The sequence below is a fragment of the Anolis sagrei genome, chromosome 3, assembly GCF_037176765.1.
Source record: "Anolis sagrei isolate rAnoSag1 chromosome 3, rAnoSag1.mat, whole genome shotgun sequence".
Taxonomy (NCBI): Eukaryota; Metazoa; Chordata; class Lepidosauria; order Squamata; family Dactyloidae; genus Anolis; species Anolis sagrei.
Genome location: NC_090023.1, coordinates 250,076,530 through 250,097,864, shown reverse-complemented (window position 1 = coordinate 250,097,864; position 21,335 = coordinate 250,076,530). Strand labels below are relative to the sequence as shown.

The following is a 21,335-nucleotide window of genomic DNA, read 5'->3' as shown; positions in this document are numbered from 1 at the left end:
AAAAACAATCAAGGAAAGTACAATGTTGGCTTGGCACCATTAGGCTTTGTTTCTAGTACAGGAGTGGACAAAGTATAGTCTGTGGGTCACTTATGGTACAGAATATATCAGTTCTTTCATCCCCATTTTTGTTTTGCTTAAGAAAATATGTTTTGCTGCTTCTGGAGGCTTCTGGGAGTGAGAGTTGGAGGAGTCCCCCAACCCAAAGAGTCCCTCAAATGCCCTACAAATGCCCTACTACTCAGGCCAATTTACATACAGAAAGGCAAACATTCAATGCCATAGTCAACAAAAACACACAAGTCAAAACAGCACAAAATAACATCAGTAAACATCAGAACTTCCATATTTCCCCATCCTACCAGATGTTTGTTGGAAATTCATGAGAAAGTATTTCTGAAACCATTTCCCATTACAAGAAATACTGTGTGTAACCTTTAAGATAGCTGGATACATTACGTTTTATACTTTATTTACTTATTTATTTATATCAATAGTTAACTGTTGATATTGTATAGTTAAGTACACTACCCTGTTTCCTCGAAAATAAGACAGGTCTTACATTAATTTTTATTCTAAACGATTTATTAGGGCCTACATATAGTTGCCTGGACACAATTTAAATTGTTTTTATATGAACTGTAACTAGGGCTTATTATTTGAAGTAGAGCTTGTATTTTGAGCATCCTCAAAAATCCTGAAAAACTCTGAAAATCATGCTAGGGCTTATTTTTGGGGAAACAGGGTATGTCGTCTTTCATTGAATGAAGCCTTTACCAAATATGAAAAGGAACCCAAGAGTAGCTAACCATGTAATCTCTATTGCAACAAAAGCAAGAGGTGTACAACATTTTAAAGACAAACTTCATGTATATTTAAAAAAAACAAGAAAAGAAAATATTATACCCTCTTGGGAATAGGATTTAGGCAATTGCAAGCCAAGTTTGTTGAGGTATGATCCTGCCTCAGGAATGAGAATTGAGTGAGAATCTCTCATTGTTGGTTGTATTGTTTAGGATGCTAGGACAACAGCATCTGCACAAATTCTAACCCTTAAGCAAATACACAATTTTAGCATTGCTTGTTCCTGAGTAAAATGCATTGTATTACACTATAGGGGTGTGATACCTACTTGCTTGGAAGAAGCTTCCTTTAATATATTGGGATTTACATCTAAATAAAAATGCTTTGGATAAGACTATACCTAGTACTAGTAGCCATAGAGTATTATGTTATCTGGTTTTCAAATGTAGCCTCTTGTATGGTAATCTTTCATATGTATACATTAAAAATGTGTGTATACAAACACACACACCTCAGAAGAGAGAAAAATGTACAGGTTTATTTATTTTGTGTCAAAAGCATTGCATAAATAAATAAGTATAAAACTGATAAAATAGAGGAAACACAAGCAGCTAAATAATTTTAGACCAAAAATGGGCAACAGCGACCTCATTGTCTGTAGTTTTAAACAGTTCTTCCTCTGTGCATGAGGCAGGGCATTGTGGACTAGCATACATATGCTGAGGTGTTTGTTCTCCTCCACAATCGCACAAGGTGGTAGATTCTTCTAGGTTGCCATGTTGTCCTTTCTTCTCACAACACCACTTCTGAGTGTTCAGGGACTTCCAAGTTGCCCATTCTTGATTTGCCCCCGGAGGCAGACCCTTGTGGGGGGCCATCAATTTGGGATTTCCTGGTTTAGTTGCTCAGAGGGATACTCTTGCTGTTGCTAGGGGAACAAGAAGAGAAGTGGTGATTCTCATGAAATGTTGCCTTGCTTTGAGTCTATGGGGAGAAGGCTGATAGCCACGCCGTGGATAGCTTTCACAGTGTTCAACTTTATTTCTCTCACACAGTATACCGGTCTTGTGTGCACATTAACAGTTGCTAATTGTGTAACTGTCATTACACAAATGTATGAATCCACATTGTTGGAACACTATTAAAATCAGTTTGCCACACCTCCAATGAGGTGCAGACTTGGTAGAAAGTCTTGTATAAAATCCACAAAGCTTTCATAAAAAGAGAATGCCCTTGTTCTGAGTTGCTGTGCAGCAAGGAATTGACCAGACCTCACTCTATTGTTAGAGGCCAGTTTTTATAGCCCAAAGCAAAAACAGCCATTTCCCTAACTGTGCATGCCCTAAACTGCAGAATATATAATAGCTGGTGTGTGTGTGTGTACACACACACACATATACACCAGCTATTATATATTCTGTAGTTTAGGGCATGCACAGTGTATGTGTGTGTGTATATATATATATATATATATATGTCCTGCTTGCTTATCTGTACATAGGCAACATGTTAGATGTTAAGAAGCAGCATTTGTCACTGACAATAAAAATTCAAAGAGCCTGGTTATAGCATTCTTTGACTTAGGTGATCCCTTGTAGTCCGAAGATGACGGTCCTCCAAGTGATGTGTCTTGGTGGTGGATACGTAGGTGGCTGTGGAACCCTATTCTTGACTTGCATGTTCCCCTGCAGTGAGGGCATTGGTTTCCAGGTGGAAATTCGGTTCCCATCAGGGTTGGCTTGATGCCCCTTCCTCTTGGAACATTTCTCACTTTCGCCCTCCATTCGTGCCTCTACAAATTCTACAGCATTGCTGGTCACAGCTGACCTCCAGCTAGAGTGTTCAAGGGCCAGGGCTTCCCTGTTCTTGGTGTCTATGCCACAGTTTTTAAGTTTGACTTTAAGCCCATCTTTAAATCTCTTCCTGTCCTCCAACATTCCGTTTTCCATTCTTGAGTTCGGAGTAGAGCAACTGCTTTGGGAGACGGTGATAGGGCATTTGGACAAAGTGGTCAGTCCAGCGGAGTTGATGGCAGAGGACCATTGCTTCAATGCTGATGGTCTTTGCTTCTTCCAGCATGCTGACATTTGTCTGCCTGTCTCCCCAAGAGATTTGCAGGATTTTTCAGAAGCAACGCTGATGGAATTGTTCCAGGAGTTGCATATAACATTCAGGGCTAATTGGCAACATCTCTCTAACAAAATGCAGCAGTTAGCACATTCTCAGGACTTGTGAACTACAGATTTCCTAAATGCAAAATGGTTTAATTTAGGGCTAAGCAGCAGATGCAATGTAAGGATATAGACTTAAGGCTAACATGTAACTTATGTGATTAATGAAAATAATTCTGCTTTCAGAAATATTTTTTCAAATAGTGATATATGGACATTGGTGACTAGGTTGGCTTTATTTTTGTTCCCTTTGAAGGAATATTCAGGTTTCCCTGCGTGGTAAGCTGTGAATACGCACATATGGTAATATCTCTGTCCACGTGCACAGAGATATTACCATATGTGCGAATTCACAGATGACCACTTGGGAAACTACGGTTACAGGTAAGCAACCTCTCATTTATCATACTACATGCAGTGGGTTAATCTGCTGAGCTGCTGAACTTGCTGACAGAAAGGTTGGCAGGTTGGAATTTAGGGAGTGGAGTGAGCTCCCACTGTTAGGCCCAGTTTCTGCCGACCTAGCAGTTTGAAAACATGCAGATGTGAATAGATCAATAGGTGCCACCTTGGTGGGAAGGTAACGGCGCTCCATACAGTCATGCTGGTGGGTATGGACATTGCCGGCTCTTCAGCTTAGAAATGGAGATGAACACCAACCCCCAGAGTCAGACATGACTAGACTTAATGTCAGGGGAAATCTTTACCTTTACTAATACATCATAGAATATTAGTATGTTAGAATGGAATGTTATACTGTTGCCTTGATTAACTCATAATCATTTTTTCTCTCTTTTTCTCTTATAGTTTGAAAGATTGCTGTAACCTTTTCTTAATTTGCAATTATGAATGTCAATGACTTTGTCATACTCCCTGGTTCAAAAACTGGAGTGTCTGTAAAACTGAAAGCAAAGTAAGTACATTTCCTCCTAAACGTGTCTCAAGTGATTTTATAATGTTTGTGTTTTAGTACACTATTTTCAAATGCAATGTGAGACTACAATTCTCGAACCACTTTGTATGAAATTAATTGTATTGAAACAAATGTAAATGTGTTTAGAATTGCGGTAGCACTAACACTGTTCAAACATTGCAATATCTCTTTCCTTTTACCTTCTTAGCTTGAAGTCTTAAAATTGCTATAAAATTCCTTAAGGTAGAGTGGCACAAACATATTTCTTTCTTGAAGTTGTGTACCCAGAGGACAAACATCGTAAGTATAATCCCGTTTCTAACCATCAAAATATGAACTTACCTGTTTCTGTGCAATGCTGATTGTATGTTATGCTTCCATTAAATGGAAGGGGAAACGTATAAGATATCACCGAATTTAGTATTTGAATGTTACCTCTTTAGAAGCATGCGAGAGCTGCAGTTGGAGAAGGTTCGCCTGGAGCTTGAAAATCAGGAAATGGAAAAGAAACTGCAGCAACTGCAATCAAACATGAGCAGAGAAAAACAAGAGAGAGAGTAGGTGGAATTTTAAACATTGAAACTAAGGGTATATCTACACTCACCATGTACTCCAATTTAAAGCTAGCTTCAAATTGTGGTGGCTACAGAACACACACTGACAAAGCACCCAGTGGGTTTCCATGGTAGAGTTGAGATTTAGACCCTTGTCTCCAGAGCCCTAGCCCAATATGCAAATCACTACATCATAATGTCTCTCTCCAAAATATATGCAGATTTGAGCATCCCATACTCAAATATTTGGGACAAAGTATTATATATTTTAGGATTTTGAGATATTTTTTGTGGGGGGGGGGGCATTGGGAATACCTTCAAATACATAATGAGATATTTTGGAGATGGTAGTGAAGTCTAAAAACACATTTAATTTAAGCTTCATATGTACCTGTACACATAGCTCAAAGGTAATTTTATGCACAGTACTTTAAATAATTTTGTGCATGAAGCAAATTAGAATGCGGAAAGTGTCAGTGTCTCAGCCACCAATGTGGACAATTTTGAATTTTGGAGTTTTTATGATGTGACAATTTCAGATAAAGGATATTCAACCTGTACTGTTATGGATTTGCTTTCTTTCAAATTGCCATGTGTATGTATTCTGTGGAGACAATTTTATCAAGATTTGCAATCTCTGCAGTATTTCAAACCCAGAAAAGACCTTTTTTTCTAACCAGGAATTAATCTGAATATTACTTTTTGGGGTATGAACTGCTAAGTCCACTATGTGCAGAAATGCTTTTTTGATTTATTTTCTGTATCTACGGCAGAGGTGGCCCATATGGATCCCAAGCTTCTCCTCAATTTTTACAGCTTTTTATGAACTTTGAAAAGCTCTCCACACACACATAGGGTGTGTGTTCACTTTACTGATTAGTTTAACTCAGTGGTTCTCAACCTGGGGTCCCCAGATGTTTTTGGCTTACAACTCCCAGAAATCCCAGCCAGTTTACCAGCTGTTAGGACTTCTGGGAGTTGAAGGCAAAAAACATCTGTGGACCCCAGGTTGAAAACCACTACTAATGCTTCACCTTGGCATAATTCAGCCACAAGAGAGAAACATGGCAATTGTGCTTACAGTAGTTAAAAAATAAGTTTTTTTTGCGGGGGGGGGGGGAGCAGAGTGGGTAGAAATATACAGTGGGCTCCAACATTTAGCAGTTGTTGATTTCATTATACAAAAAAAAATTACCATTTCTTATAAGCAGTTCTTTATACATACCATCTGGCATTATGCTTGAAAAAGAACAACATACATTTAAAAGCATTTTACTCATTTTGAACATGAAAATAGTTGCTGGAGTACATCCCTGTCCCCCCATTGATTCCTAAATCTGTTATTTATAGATTATGCCAAAGCCTTTGATTGCACAGATCATGAAAAACTATTCATCTCTTTAAAACAAACGGTAGTGCTACAACACTTTATTGTCCTGGTCCATAACGTATACTCTGTACAGGAGGTCACTGTCAGGACAGAACATGCAGTAAGAGAATAGTTTCTAATTAGCAAGGCAAGGCTGCATTTTATCACTCTATTTATATGCAGAACATATTATACAGAAAACGGGATTAGATTCAGAGACATGAGAAGTTAAAATTGGGAGAAAGAAGATGAACAGTTTAAATGTGCAGACACCACTATATTACGAGCAGAAAATAGCAAGAAGTTAGGAATGACTACTGGTGAAATTTAATGAAGAAAGTGCAAAAGCAGGGCTGCAGTAAATTGTTAAGAAGGCAAAAATCATGAGCACATATGTTTTATGTAACTTTAAAGTGGATGATGAAGATGTCAAAATTTATATAAATAAAAATGTAATGTTCGTTTGTGGGATTAACATAACACAAAAACTACTGGACGAATTGTCGCTAAATTTGGCCACAAGACACTTATTAAACCAACGAGTGACCATCACTCAAAGAAACTGATTTTGTCATTTGGAAGTTGTAGTTGCTGGGATTTATAGTTCACCTACAATCAAAGAGCATTTTAAACTCCACCAATGATGGAATTGAACCAAACATGGCACACAGGACTCCCATGACCAACAGAAAACACTAGAAACACTAGTGGAGTTGTAGTTCACCTAAATCCAGAGAGCACTGTGGACTCAAACAATGGTGGATCTGGACCAAACTTGGCACAAATATTCCATATGGCCAAATATGAACACAGATGGAGTTTGGGGGAAATAGATCTTGACAATTTGGAGTTTTAGTTAATGGATTTATAGTTCACCTACAATCAAGGCGCATTCTGAACCCCACCAATGACAGAATTGGGGCAAACTTCCCACACACAACCCCTGTGACCATCAGAAAATACTTAAGGTCATTCGGTCCAACTCCCTTCACCAGAGTAAGAAAATGTAATCAAAGCCCTCCTGACAAAGAGCCATCCAGCCAGAGATATAGATAGATAGATAGATATGATTCACACACATAGATATAGTACCATAGATTTGAAAGGGACCCCTAAGGAAGGACAATTATATGTTGCATGTTCCAGAGTAGGCAAACCAGGCAATCTCCACATTAACACTGACAAAGAAACAACAAGAAATACTGTTTACCCACGAACATAAAGAAATTACATATATTAGAAACCAACAGTTTCTAATTACTTTATTTTCCAGATCACCAGACTGGGCCACAGCAAAGCGTGGAAGGGAACGGCTAGTATAATATAAATACACTGACCAATCATAAATCAAAATAGATTGAAGCCAAGTACAGGCAGTCCTCAAGTTACAAACATCTGACTTACAGATGCCTCAGGAGTGGGACAACAGGAAGTGAGAGAAATCTACCACTCGGAAGGGAAATTCACTCCTGAAAGAGTTATCATGGGGAAAAGCTGTCTCTTCTGAAGCTTTAGCAGCAATCCTTATTTTCACAACAAGCCCTTTTTTTTCAAAATCCAGTTATCACACGGACAGAAAGTGAGGTGAAATCTTCTAAACAGGGACATAAACAGCAAATCTAAAACCACAAGGGTGTTAAAGCTTTCCTATGCTATCCAAAGCATGCATACATACATACATACATACATACACACACACACACATATGGCTGGAGGTACACTTATAAAATATACCTGTTCTGAGTTGCATACAAATTCAACTTGAGACAAACCTACAGAATCCATCTTATTCATAACTTGAGGACTGCCTGTGATCAATGAAAGACTAAGACTTTGAAGGACAGCAGGGAAGCAATGAGATTCATGAGTATAAAGATATTAAATACCAAAGTCAAAACTATTCATGTCATAGTACCCTATAAACTCATGTATAAGTCAACTTCATATGGAAGTCAAAGGCATCTTTAAGGGCCAAAATGATGCATTTTTGCTATGAACCATAGATAAATTGAGATTAAAAGATAAAGACATGTAATAATTCTTTTTCTCTTCATTTAACAAAACATAAAGGGAACATACTTAGGAAGAGCTAAAAAGAAGAATTAGATCTGTTTATTTGTGGGATTGCAAAGTGCGCGCGGGGGGGGGGGGATTACATTGATGATCTTAAAATGTGTACAGCTATACAAATATAGATAAAGAAAGGAATATAAAGGAGGGAAAATAATAAGAATGGAGGCTGGAAAAAAGTCCTAGAGCTGTTTTGGGAGATTAAGGGTACAGCAGATGCCAGTGACCATTTTTAATAAAGTCTTCCTGTATTAGCTTCTCTGCATAGAGACTGCAGTGGCAATTTTTCATAGGGGCAAACAAGCTTTTACAGACCAAAAGGGGGAGGTGTGAGGAAGGAGGAAGAGCTGTATTTCTTTATTTGGGAGTGGGGGATGGAGTGGGACCTTCTTGCTTCTGCTTTCCTCACTACCTTTGGTTCCGGCCCCTATTCCAGTATTGTCCTGTGTATCAGTTGAACCAGGATTTTGGGGGTGTTTTCTATGTAGTTGTTCCTTCAAAGTTCCTTTAAACAGTGTTGCTCCGAAATTGTTCTGTGGATACTATGGACTGGATAAAGACAAACAGAATGAAGAGCAAATGAAGGCTAACCATCACTAGAAACCAAATGATGAAAGTTATCTTTAAACATACCTTGAATAGATATAATTAATTGGTGATAATCCTTTGTAAAATTGAAGGCAATAGACACAGAGTAAAAGGTGGCCCCACTTTAAATGGATTGGCTCAATAAAGGAAGTCACAGCCTTGATCTTGCAAATCCAAGTAGGCCTGTGATGACTAGTTCCCTCATCCATAGGATTTCCATAACTCAAAGATAGTTTGATAACAAATAACAATGAAGTTTCTAGTTTTTGTGCTAGTAAAATTGAAAATTGGTTTGATGGAATGCTCCTCTACTCCCAGATGTCTACATTTTTCCCCCTAGGGCTTTACATCTCTAACTACAACCTTTATTTCTTCTGTTGCATTTCTAGTATCAGAATTCAGTTTCAAGTACCTTCTCACCCACTGAACTTCATTTTGCATTCTTTCATAGTACTTCATTGTTCATGAGAAGGTTATTATCTTTTAATAGAATCTCAGTACCATATGAGTGCTAAGTGCATATGCATGCATTTACAAAAACACAAGAAAGTTGTAATTGCTCTGTATTTGATAGACTCCATTTATGAAGTCAGACTGTTTTGCAGACAAAGCACAACCTTGAATATCTGTAACTCTTCTGCCTTCTTTTTTGAGAGTTACGTTATTAACCTTTCTATATCTGTTTCCCTTTCCCTCATAATGTGAATAATAATGCAAACTTTCCTCCCTCAGAAGAGCTTTGTAAGAGTTTAGTCATTAGTGTTCTGCTGCACTTAGCAAGATATATAGTTCTATTTAAGTGTTAAGTGTTGCTAATTGTCTTGGATCATAGCCATTAATTTCTACATCCTCCTCTAAGAGCATTTAATGCTAGATTCCAGCTCTGAGAAGTGGTGAGGATCCCTCTGTCTGTTTTTCTTCTTTAAATGATGCTTTTAAATTTCTAATCCAAATAATTCGTTTGTTGTTTGCTTGCTGAGCAAAAAGTCCATGCTACTAGATGCAATTATGATTTCCTTGATTGCATTTTTCTCGGCATGTTGACCAAGCCTGCAGGGTCTCCGTTTTATGGATTCTGTAACCTGCTGCAATCCAATATCTTTAAACTACACTTCCCATATGAAAGAATGACAGGGATATCAGAATATTTCAAACTGGGTAGCCTGATGTGAACTCTTCAAATGATTCTATTGTTATTTTACAAAGTGTCAAAAAGTTTACATGGTGCTTTGCATGTGTTGCAACATTTCCACTATAGGTTTGAATATTATTAAAGATAAACTTCTCTCTTTTTTAATGAACCAAGCATATTCAGAATTTTAGAACTAGCAGTTGATTGCATGCTTTGTTCCAGACATACCAAAAGCATTCCTGTAGTGTTATCTAAGTTCACAATCACATGCATTAGATCAAGTCCCCATTCCTACTCCCTGACATACAGGAAAGCACAATCGAAGCACCCTCAGCAGATGGCTATCCAGCCTTTGCTTAAATGGATGAGCTTCTACCACACTCTGAGGCAATGAGTTCCATTATTGAACCATTCTTATAGTTGGGAAGTTCTTCCTCATGTTCATGTAGAATCCATTTGAACCCATTGCTCTGAGTCTTAATCTCCAGGCCAGCAGAAAACAAGCCTGTTGCTCCCTCTTCCTTATGACATCCTTTCAAATATTTATACATAGTGATCATGTCTCCTTTCAACCTTCTCTTCTTCAGTCTCCTCTCGGACTTCTTTTCTGCATCCTTCTCTGTCATTTTTTAAATAGGAGAAAAGTCTCTTCAGTAGTGGAAATAAAACAAGTTCTTAGAATAACTTCAAATGAATGAATGATTTCCTCACACCTCCATGTATGTCTTGGGAACTTTCACTTTCAACTCAGTTTAGTTTGATATCAATCTAAATGGTGAACATTCTATTTTTCACCTTCTCTATTCTGTTCTTTCTATTTTAGCAAACTTATTTTTGGTATTGGTATGGCAAGAGAAAGTGGAGCTGTAAAATCTCTTATTAGTACTGTAAATTTGTGTAAAAATACTTTTTCTGCCTATTTTTTGTAGACAAGCAAATAAATATCATTGGAAGTCAGGTCAGGCTGGTGTGAGTTTACAACCGCAGCTGTTGTCACAAAACAAAGAAAATGTTGGAAAGGTAAGAACGCTGTTAGAAATTCGATAAGCGATGGCACTACTTTTTATTGGTGGAATTGCATGATCTGAGGGGCAAAAGGCCATATTGATGGCAGGAGTGCTTCTGGTAGGGTCTCCTGTGCCAGGCTTGTTTAGTCTGAGGAGATAAGTTGAGCATTACAAACAGTTACTGGGGAGCAGTATTGAGAGGTGACACTTGCAGAGGATCTCTCAGACACAACAGTAGTAGCATTATAGCTAAAACTGTGAAACGGGATAGTGCTAGAAGATAAAATTGCCAGGCCAGATGGCATTTAGCAAGATACTGGGATACAGCAAAGAACAACTATGTATAACACAATGGCTAATAACTCAACGGGACTTAAGCCAAAAGAACATTGTGCTGTTAACAGTGGTGAAAGTGAGGTCTGACTCTGCTCTGCACATAGAAACATGGAATATGAGAAGCACAAATCACAAGATGCTAGTTATATTAAAATAAGACATGGAACATGTAAACATTTCAGGACTTGAGGTGACCAAACTAAAGTGGACGGGAATAGGACATTTTGAGTCAAATCAATAAATTGTGTTTTACACTCTGGAAATGAAAATCTAAGAAGAAATGGAGTGGTATTAATAATGAGGAGAGATGTAGCATGGAATGAGAATGTAGCAAAAGCAGTCAAAAGATATAATGCAAAATCTGACCAAGTAATATCAATGAGGCTTAAGGGAAACCCTAATCCAAGCCTATGCTCCAATGACAAAGCCAGAAGAAGAAAGAAATTGAAAGGATCTGTGCTGTAGTCCAGGAGGAAATTTATACACACTAAAACAGGACTTCTGATTAATCATAAGTACATGATTCCTTGCAAACGTGATAAACAATAGTCAAGGATTGTAGGGAAATTTTGCCTAAGATCAAACACGAAGAACGAGAGTGATTGCTTGAATTTTGTCCAACTTGTTTGTTCATTGCAAACACATTCTTCAATAAACCAGAGGCAACTGTATGGCAAATAGAAAAATTGAAACTACATAAAACATACTTTAATTGGAAGCAGAAGATAGAGAAACTCAATACTTTCCAGAAACAAGACCTTGAATTGCTGAAATAAAAATTAAAAATCAGTAAAAGCTAAAGAAGGACACTAAATAATGTGGAGAAAATGAATAGATATATACCAGATGTTTTATGTAGTTTCATTTTTTCTTAATTGAGTTGAAGAACTCTAGTTCCTGTCAGACTCTAGACTGAAGCCAGCCCCGTATAGTTGTCTACCTAGTGGAATAATGTACTAGATGTGTGGGTTTTTTTTGTACTGGATATATTTTGTCCATATGTTTTATACATAGAAGTATTCTGTTTGAAATATGTGCTACTTAATTTGTTTTTGCTTGGATACGTACTTCAACTTTTATGCCTATTTTGAGGTGAAATAAAAAGTCAGTATGGCTAAAAAAAAAAAAAAAAAACAGAAATAAGCATAAGCATAATTCAGGCACCCTGGGGGCACAGCAGATTAAACTGCTGAGTTGCTGAACTTGCTGACTGAAAGTTTGGTGGTTTGAATCCTGGGAGTGGGGTGAGCTCCTGCTCTTAGGCCTGGCTTCTGCCAACCTAGCCGTTAGAAAACATGCAAATGTGATTGATCAATAGGTACCACCTTGTAGGGAAGGTAATGGAGGTGTCTATGGACAAAGCCATCTCTTATGTTTAGAATTGGAAATGAGCACCAGCCCGCAGAGTCGTACACGACGAGACTTAATGTCAGGGAAAACCTTTACATTTACTAAGTATAACTCAGTGTTTTGATGAATCTAATTGAAATATTCTCTATTAAAAATTCAGGTTTCTTCAGGAAAAGTAAAACTGAGAGTCCTCAAAGAACAAATTCAAGGTAATGTGATCTTGATTCTGGAAAATGTCTTGGCAGGGGGTTAAACTGGATGGCCCACGAGGTCTCTTCCAGCTCTGTGATTCTATGATCATCATGATATATTTGAAATCAGGAACTGTTCATTTCCATTTTGGTTTTGGTAAATCTTGGAGTAACAGTTAAAATAATTAATTTGGGTCTTGACATATGAGAGCCAAAGAACTAAGAAGCATCCTGTAAAAATATTAATCACAATAATATTATTGACAGTTGACAATATATTTATAAAATAACAACCATAAGATAATTTTCACAGCTTTAAATGAGCAAAACTATACCATACTAAAAGATTCATTGTGTTTACAATTCCCTATAGTAAAATTACAAACTGAGATTTTGGTCACCTAAGTTGGAGGCTTTTATTAAACAGAAATGAGATCCTCTCTTCTTTCCAGTTTTATTTAATGCTCTGGCTAGAATATAAACTATTCATTTTGCTTTTCTCAATCCACTTGTGGGACATGATTAGTTTCAGTGTAAAATTTTAAAGAACCTCTTTTCTGTCATTCTCTGCCAATGCCATGTACTATGTTGCCTGCAGTTTGACTTCCATTGCTTAGTTTTTGCTACATTTTCCAGTTCGAGAACCGGCTAAACAGACACCTGCACATAAATTGGTGAATGTTTCAACAACCGAAAAGCCTAAAATTAAGGGAAAGCCATGTGGTCAATGTGAAATGAAGGCTGCACTATTGGTAAGTAAGTAAAGAAAACAAATTAAAAATAGTCATATTTTGACTCTGGACTGAAAGATGTAGGGGCGATTGATAGAAAAGATACAAAAAACTCCGTTATATGTCTTTAAGTATCAGGCTTTGTATTCGGAATATTTGTAAAAGCCATCTCAGTATTACCGTCATAGTAACAAGTCTTGAACTAGATTATCTTCCATCCATTTTAGAATATCCAAGATATTATGAACAACTGCCACTGCAATTAGAAATAGGTCTAAAATAGTGAGAGAACTTGCTGCTAAAAATATTACTCATGTCACATAGTGTGTAATTCACAGAAACAATTTTTTAATTACTAGATGAATTAAAACATACTCCATTTAAGAGCAGTTGTTTCATAACAAGGTATATTTCTTGTGTAAGAATAAAATCAAAATTATTCCTTACACATAAAGGTTGGGATTTCGGAAATAAATGTCATAGAACTTTTGTCAGATTTTAAGAAGATCTCAATTTCAATGTTTTATAAGCTAGAATGTTAGTGATTATGTATTGTCGAAGGCTTTCATGGCCGGAATCACTGGGTTGTTGTAGGTTTTTTCGGGCTATCTGGCCATGTTCTAGAGGCATTTCTCCTGATGTTTCGCCTGCATCTATGGCAAGCATCCTCAGAGGTAGTGAGGTGATTATGTCTTGTGCACTCCCTTCCTTGAATTTCATTCTGCTTTCCTTACATCTGTCCACTAATGTCATTCTTTATACCAGTGAAGTTCTTGACAGTACAGTAAGTTACGCTGTGTAGAACATCCTGAACAACACCTTTCCCTGCTTTGTCTCTCTGATCAACTTGATCAATCTGTTCTCAACAGATTAGATAGGTCATTCACAATGGTTTTGCTCCATTGCAGGCAACATTTCAAATGGGTGATTGTAGGTTTTTCGGGCTATATGGCCATGTTCTAGAAGCATTCTCTCCTGACGTTTCGCCTGCCTCTATGGCAGGCATCCTCAGAGGTTGAGAGACCTCACAACCTCTGAGGATGCCTGCCATAGGTGCAGGTGAGACTTCAGGAGAGAACGCTTCTAGAACATGGCCATATAGCCTGAAGAACCTACAACAACCCAGTGATTCCAGCCATGGAAGCCTTTGACAACCTTTCAAATGTGTTTCCTACACTTACTGCCTGTTCAGCATAGTTGTTACACTATCAAGCATAAGTGGTAACTAAAATTAGAGAGTCACCTTACATTCTTTCAGGACAGTTGAGTTTTTCAAACCAATAAATCAGCTTTCCAGGGTTCTCTGATTTCACACTGAGTATTTGTTATCTTTCAAACAAAGTCTCCCCCAAGTTACCATTGGCGCAGCTGTTCTAATTTTACATCATTGATGTTAGCAAGATCTCTGTGCCATACAACTGATTGTATTCTACATTTCAACACTTACAGATGACTGCTGCAACCAAAGATCATATGGGTTGTGTTTCTCCTGTCTGAAATGCTTGGGACCAGTATTATTTTGGATTTTTCTGGATTTTGGAATATCTGTTTGCATATAATTTTAAAAAAATTCCTGGTTTCAACTGCCAGCTTGTTCTGTACTTACCTGCCCACACAACTGCATGTCTCTAACAGTCACAACTCCCTTTTCTCACAGCCCATGCATCTTCCCGTATGCTGGGGAGGGGTAGGAACACCATTGTGTAGTGGAAAGTAGAAAAAGAAAATAAGAAGTGTTCGTGATAACAAGTCCCTTTCCCACCTAAGACACATCCAGCCTTTGATGATGACCATGGCAGTGGCACCACCATCACCAATACCTGTGTCACCATCACTGGTGCCGATGTTGGTATTATTCTTACTCTCCCTCATTCTCATTCCATGCATACGCATACTTCATGACTTTTTACCCTTTGTACCCTTGGGTGCTGCTAAGAGTATCACTGTAAATGATGGTGGTGAAGCAGAAGAAGCCCCAACAGGTAAATAAGTGGGGAAGCAACGTGTCTGGTTTTGTACTGCCACTGCATCATTTCAGCACTGTAGGTGTGGTGAATGGTTGTGGCTTTGATGCACTGTCATCATGACTTCTTAGCTCCGCTGTTGCCAATTACGGCAAGGGGGGATGAGGACAGAGGATGGGATACTGGTCTCTGTAGAAATAAGGAGAGGTGAGATCATCCCTCCCTCCATTCTTTTCTTCTCCCTTCCCTGTGACATAGGCAGGAGGAAGAAAGGGATGTTCAACCTGTTACACTAAGGACATTGGTGTTGTAATGGATCACTTAATGATCTTCCATTCTTTCCCAGAAACCAGCACAAATTATTTGTTCTCACAGTTTTATCAAATGAGTTGTAAAATATGAAGGCAAGATTCTGTTGAGTACCTATACTAACACATTTATGTCAATGTAGAATGTAGTACTATATCAACAACAGTAGTAAAAAGGTCATGGCCACAGTGGCCACAATATAAGGAAATTTGCCTGCCTTGGTGGAGGTGGGGTTTTCTCAGAGCTCAAAGTACTTGGAAAGACTGGCTTGCAAACCCACCTCTCATGTGACCAAATTACATTGATTAGAAAATCCAGGCTTAGTCTTGCTCAGAATAGTTCACTGGAACTTAGAGTAAATATAGTCATGCCTCACTGAGGTCTCACTGATTGTATTCTGAGCAAGATGTCTTGATCTGAGCCATTGATAACAAAAGTTAACTAAGTAAAACAAGCTATTCACCCTTAGTTTAAAAATTAAATAATAGAAACATAGAGTTGCTATGCAGGAATTCAAACAAAGCACTCCCGACAGATGGCCATCCAGCTTCTTTTAGAATCTGCAGAGAAGAAGATTCCGCCACACTGAGGTGGCCTATTCCACTGGCAAAGAGATCTTGCCCTCTGGAAGTTCTTTCTAATATTTAGGTGGATTGTCTTTCCTGTAGTTTGAATTCATTGCTCCGTGCCTCTTTGGACCTAATGTCTGATACTGTGTCTTCATCTGTTTAAAATTCAAACTGGCATTGCCACAAACCTTCTGCAGGCGGATGGAAGCAATGCTTTTCTTAATAGAAATGAGAATGTAATTTGTTTTCTTCCATTTGGGGGTCAGAGAATGATAAGCAATCCTATACACATTTTCCCATTTAATTCAATAGTGCTGACCTCTTCGAAGACGTGTGGCCTTGCTCTGTTGCTTTTATGTCCTTAATTCCTTTTTCTCTAGGTGTGCTTGGAGTGTGGAGAAGACTACTGTCCTGCCTGCTTTGCCAGGGTACACCAGAAGGGGGCACTGAAGCTCCATAGAACAACCTCTATCAAGGTACGCTGTCATTTTTCCCCAGGTCCTGTTCTTATAATCGTGAAACCTTTCCCTCTCAAGAACATTAAGCAATTTTAGCAGCTCTCTTTATTGCCATATGTAGAATGTTTTTGTTAGGATGGGATCATGTTCTGCATTTTATTCCCACTGAAGTTATTTATATAGAAACAATCAGAGCACAGCAGAGAGGATAAACTAGGAATGAAAGTCCAGATTTGCATTTTAAAGCTCCCATCCTTATTCAGCTAATGCAAATAATTATCATTGCTTGTGAATGCTTGAGATGACTGTGTTTGTGTTTGCTTCTACTGTATGGTTGCAGTTCTCAGGGAGTAATCTTGACATCTGAGGATTTTGTCACAGAGTGGCATAGCAGAACAGCAGAGATCTCTTAAAGGTAAAGGTAAAGGTAGTCCCCTGACATTAAGTCCAGTCATGTCTGACTCTGGGGTGTGGTGCTCATCTCCATTTCTAAGCCGAAGAGCCAGCATTGTCCGTAGACACCACCAAGGTCATGTGGCCGGCATGACTGCATGGAGCACCGTAATGTGTAAGAGATCTCTTACACATAGTAAATTTTTCACTGTGCTAAAGAGACAAAGCTTTGATTCAGTTTCTGGGCTTCATGTATTCCGCTAAACCATTTATGGATAGGAATTATGCTCTTCTCCCGATTGTTGAATTATACTTCTAATCAACCTTAGCCCTGAAATTCAAGGAACTCAAAAAACATCTAGAGGGTTGAACAATTATAACTGGATCTTTTAGGTTACAATTAAGCACCTTTATGAGATTGATCATGTAGACAAGACACCAGTACTTTTGAAAGTGTGGAGATTTTGTGGCCTCCCTGTTGTGCCTCATCCCCCCCCCCCTGCAATTGCCCAACCAGTCAGCATATAACATTAATTTATACATAATATTTTATTTGATATATTGAGGAATGACCTTAGAAGAAAGTTGGATACATTTATAGGGAGGGAATCTGTTACCATCTTGTAAATGCAATCGCTCCATGCTTTTGAGAAGGCATGCCGCTGAATAGCCTTTGCTGAGGAGCAATGGGAGAGACATTGTTCAAAGCAAGATGGTGAGTTCAAAGTGGGTTTTGGTTCTTATCAGTCTGTACTGCAGTCTGTAATTGGCAGAAGTACCCATAATACCAGTCCATCAAACATGTCTCAAATATGTCATAGGCATTGCTAGATTACATGTGAATACTGCAAGAGACAGTTATGATGTGCTATTGAGTAAAATGTTATATTAAATATATCTCAAACCTGAAAGACTGCAGAGACAAAAGTTATCAATAGTTAGTTCCAACTGGAGTAGGTCCATTCTGTCAAATGTTGAATGGTGAGTCACATGTAAAGAAATATAATGGATTCAATGAGTCTATGCAAGTCAGCACTGAAAGAGAATTTAGACCAATGTTTGTAACTTAGGATGATAAACCATAGGCTAATGGCAGGCAGGAAAAGCTTTAAGATAAAAACATATCATTAACTGAACTATAGCTAAAATCATAGGAAAGAATGGTGTGTTATTTGGTGGAAAATTGGAAACTGAAATGCAAAGGTCCTGTTATGTAAAGGTCTTAACGTAGAGATAATCAAAGATATTTAATATCTGTCTACACTGTGAAATATTCATTTCCTTTGAGCAGTGAACATTTTTTTGTGTGTGAAAGGAAATTAGGATCCTTGTTAAAAAGAAAATGGCAACAATCAAGGGTAGGACAAGAAAAAATATAGAAAATAGGCCCCAGGTTGGGTCCAGACATTGTCATGATTAGAATGGAACCATTCATTTCAGTAAATATTATAAAAGTGTGATTAAGTCCAGCCCATTGTGCAACAGTGAAAATAAAATATTAAGATGAAACAGATAATTGTGAAGCCTGAGCTGTGTTTGTTTTGGGAATACATTTCGAAACTTTTTGGATTTTAGATTTGTTCACTCTCTCTATCCCCCCACCCCCATTTACAAATAATAACTATTACTTTTTAGCTATGTCACCGTGTGATCTGACTGGAGGCTTTAAGTCAGTGGTTCTCAACTTGTGGGTCCCCAGGTGTTTTGGCCTACAACTCCCAGAAATCCCAGCCAGTTTACCAGCTGGTAGGATTTCGGGAGTTGAAGGCCAAAACATCTGTGGACCCACATGTTGAAAACCACTTCTTTAAGTTATTGCTCCATCCTCCTTCCCAACATTTGTATTTAATCCCTCTTTGCTTATATCAGACTCATATCAATCATTTCTTGAAAATATCGTTTCAGATATTTTCACTTTTTTTGGAACATAAATGAATGAACATATCCGTGAGGGCTAGCTACTTGGCCTAAAACCGATTCCTGTACTTTATTTGCTATTTATTGCTAGAATCAAATCCTCAAAAAAAGTAGCTAAGGATACTTGGATGCCTGTTGCGAAGAATGAGAACAGATGTACAAAGATAGAGAGCCAGAATCTAAAAGGCAATGGAGTAGAGAATGTCAGATGCTGAACATCCCAAGCAATGCAATGCAAAGCAATTAGACTGCCTCTTTATAACATAAAAGAGTATTCACTAATTCCTGCAGAAGGGTTAGTGGATTTACATAGTGTGTTACTTCGGCTGTTGATTCTGCTGGAGCATCTGTTTGGAGTAGTGCTCTCAGAAGCATAGAAGAGCAATTACTAGTGGTTCAGGTACATCATCTGCCTCATGGATATGCAATAAAAGTCTCTCTCTCTCTTTTAAGTGCTGCATCAAAGAAACTGCATGTAGAATTGCTTCAGATATTCTCAAGTTCGTTTATTTGTGTGTGTACATGTGCAGAAAGTAACAAATATTGTAAAAAGATACTGAGCAGATATACTTTGAAAAATCCTGTTTGTGTCACTGATTTGACAGAAGCCATAGTTTGTGGTTTGGGGATGTTCTGTGTGGCCATACTCACTCTTTCACTTAACCAGTTAGTTTCTTTCTGGGTCAGTCTGACCAAAGTTAGTCATGACATTTGATCTGGCACACTGCAGTGGGTTTGCCGTCCAGATCAGCAAAGAAAATCCCTCCTTGAAACTGGTTTCTCCAAGCTAGTTTGAAGAGTGCAAACAATAAAATATATGTCGTGCCACATGTAAGAAAACCAGGAATTAAGTAATTGACTCTTAATGCCTGAAAGGAGGAAGAAGTGAGATGAAGAGCCAACTGTGATCTGGGAAGATTGAAAATATAGCACCTGTGAATAAATGCAGAATAGAATAGAAGTCAAGTACAGCCAGTCCCCAAGTTACAAACAAGATAGGTTGTGTAGGTTAGTTCTTCAGTTGGATTTGTATATATGTCGGAACGGGTACAATGTAATTCCAGCCAAATATATTTATATAAGCTTTAGATAGCACAGGGAATGGTTAAGACCCCTGTGGTGTTTGTTTTGCTATCTGTGCCCCTGTTCAGAAGAGTTTATCTTGCCTCCTATTCATGTGATAATTGGATTTAGAAATTTTTGGCTGCCATAGAAAATGGAGAAAATGCAATGATATTCCTCCTTTACTTGTGTGTGTGTATTTATTTCAGTGTGTGGGTTCTTTTTGTCCATAGACAACGACACGTGTGCCAATTGGGAAACTTGAAGCTGCACAGAACTTCCTGAAAACAACCGATACTGAACAGTCCAATGGCGGGATAAATAATGAGCAAAATAAAGAAACCAAGGATATGTTAGAAGATACATTACACCTTCCTTCACCTTTACAAAAAATGCCAACATGTAATATTGAGGTAATTTGAGACATCTATTCTTAGAGATGTTGAGCACTAGAAACCTTCTGTCATATACATTGTCGAAACTGACCTCATAATTCATTTTGTAATCCATTTTAGGTTCAATGCATCTAATTTTTAGGAATAGGGCAATTTTTTATCCTGTATCTGAAGATCTCTATACATATCTGGATGAAGTGTATTGTTTTTAGTACTTTTAAGTGTTTTGTTTTAATATTTAATATTTTAGAATTAGTGTTTTGATTGCAAATCTGGTTTAATTCTTTTTGAACTTGAATACTTCATATTGCTTCATTATTCTGTTTTTAATTTATATTGTCAGTTCCATTAGAGAGGGGGGGTTTATAAATTACATATAGATACAAATATATAGAGAGAAAACAGTTTTGTAATTTAATCAAAATTAATTTTTGAATTGAATTCAGGAAGCTTCTAGAGTACCTTCTGAGATTAGGTCTGACAGCCAGAGTGGTGGGTCTTTATTTGATGGTACTTATGATGAAGAAGAATCAGCAAAGTCTTTTCAAGAAGCTCTAAATCAGTGGAGAAATAGATGTTGTTCTCAGAAATCTAAGGAAGAACGTTCTTGTCAAGTTGGTTCAGGTATGGCTTACTAATTGCTACTTAATAATTGAAAAGAAAGATGAATCTGCTTTATTAAGATACACATTCAAATGGTCAGTAGGAAAAAAATGGGATAGTGTCTCAGTTGTAAATGTTGGCAACCATGCACATGTCATATCAATATTCATTTTATGTCCCAAAAATGGCGAAACAGATATATCTGTTGTGGTGCATGAAAATGGTGATGATATTACACTAGTTTTCTGTTTTGGTGGAGATACAGGGAGCTAACATCAGTATGTAGCTTCTTTCCACAAATTGTAGTATCGTGTTCATAAGAGTTATATTTTGTGTCAGTAAATATTACTACTCTAAATTACTTTCTTTGTGAGTGTTTTATTCCATTTTTTTCATTGCAAAAATGTTGTATTGATATAGTGAGATGGAGTCTTTGGAAGTTTATACCA

At 37.7% G+C, this 21,335-nt stretch overlaps 1 protein-coding gene across 1 annotated transcript in view; it reads left to right on the top strand.

Annotated features, from left to right (window-relative positions):
• ZBBX (zinc finger B-box domain containing) overlaps window positions 1–21,335 on the top strand; it is a 48,774-nt gene that overhangs the window by 6,300 nt on the left and 21,139 nt on the right. The window contains exons 2-9 of the mRNA XM_060767577.2: window positions 3,783–3,888; window positions 4,332–4,445; window positions 10,531–10,621; window positions 12,455–12,503; window positions 13,122–13,237; window positions 16,439–16,534; window positions 20,122–20,301; window positions 20,730–20,907. Coding sequence (XP_060623560.2) covers window positions 3,821–3,888; window positions 4,332–4,445; window positions 10,531–10,621; window positions 12,455–12,503; window positions 13,122–13,237; window positions 16,439–16,534; window positions 20,122–20,301; window positions 20,730–20,907 — 892 coding nt within the window. The 5' untranslated portion in view covers window positions 3,783–3,820. The remainder of the gene's footprint in view (window positions 1–3,782; window positions 3,889–4,331; window positions 4,446–10,530; window positions 10,622–12,454; window positions 12,504–13,121; window positions 13,238–16,438; window positions 16,535–20,121; window positions 20,302–20,729; window positions 20,908–21,335) is intronic.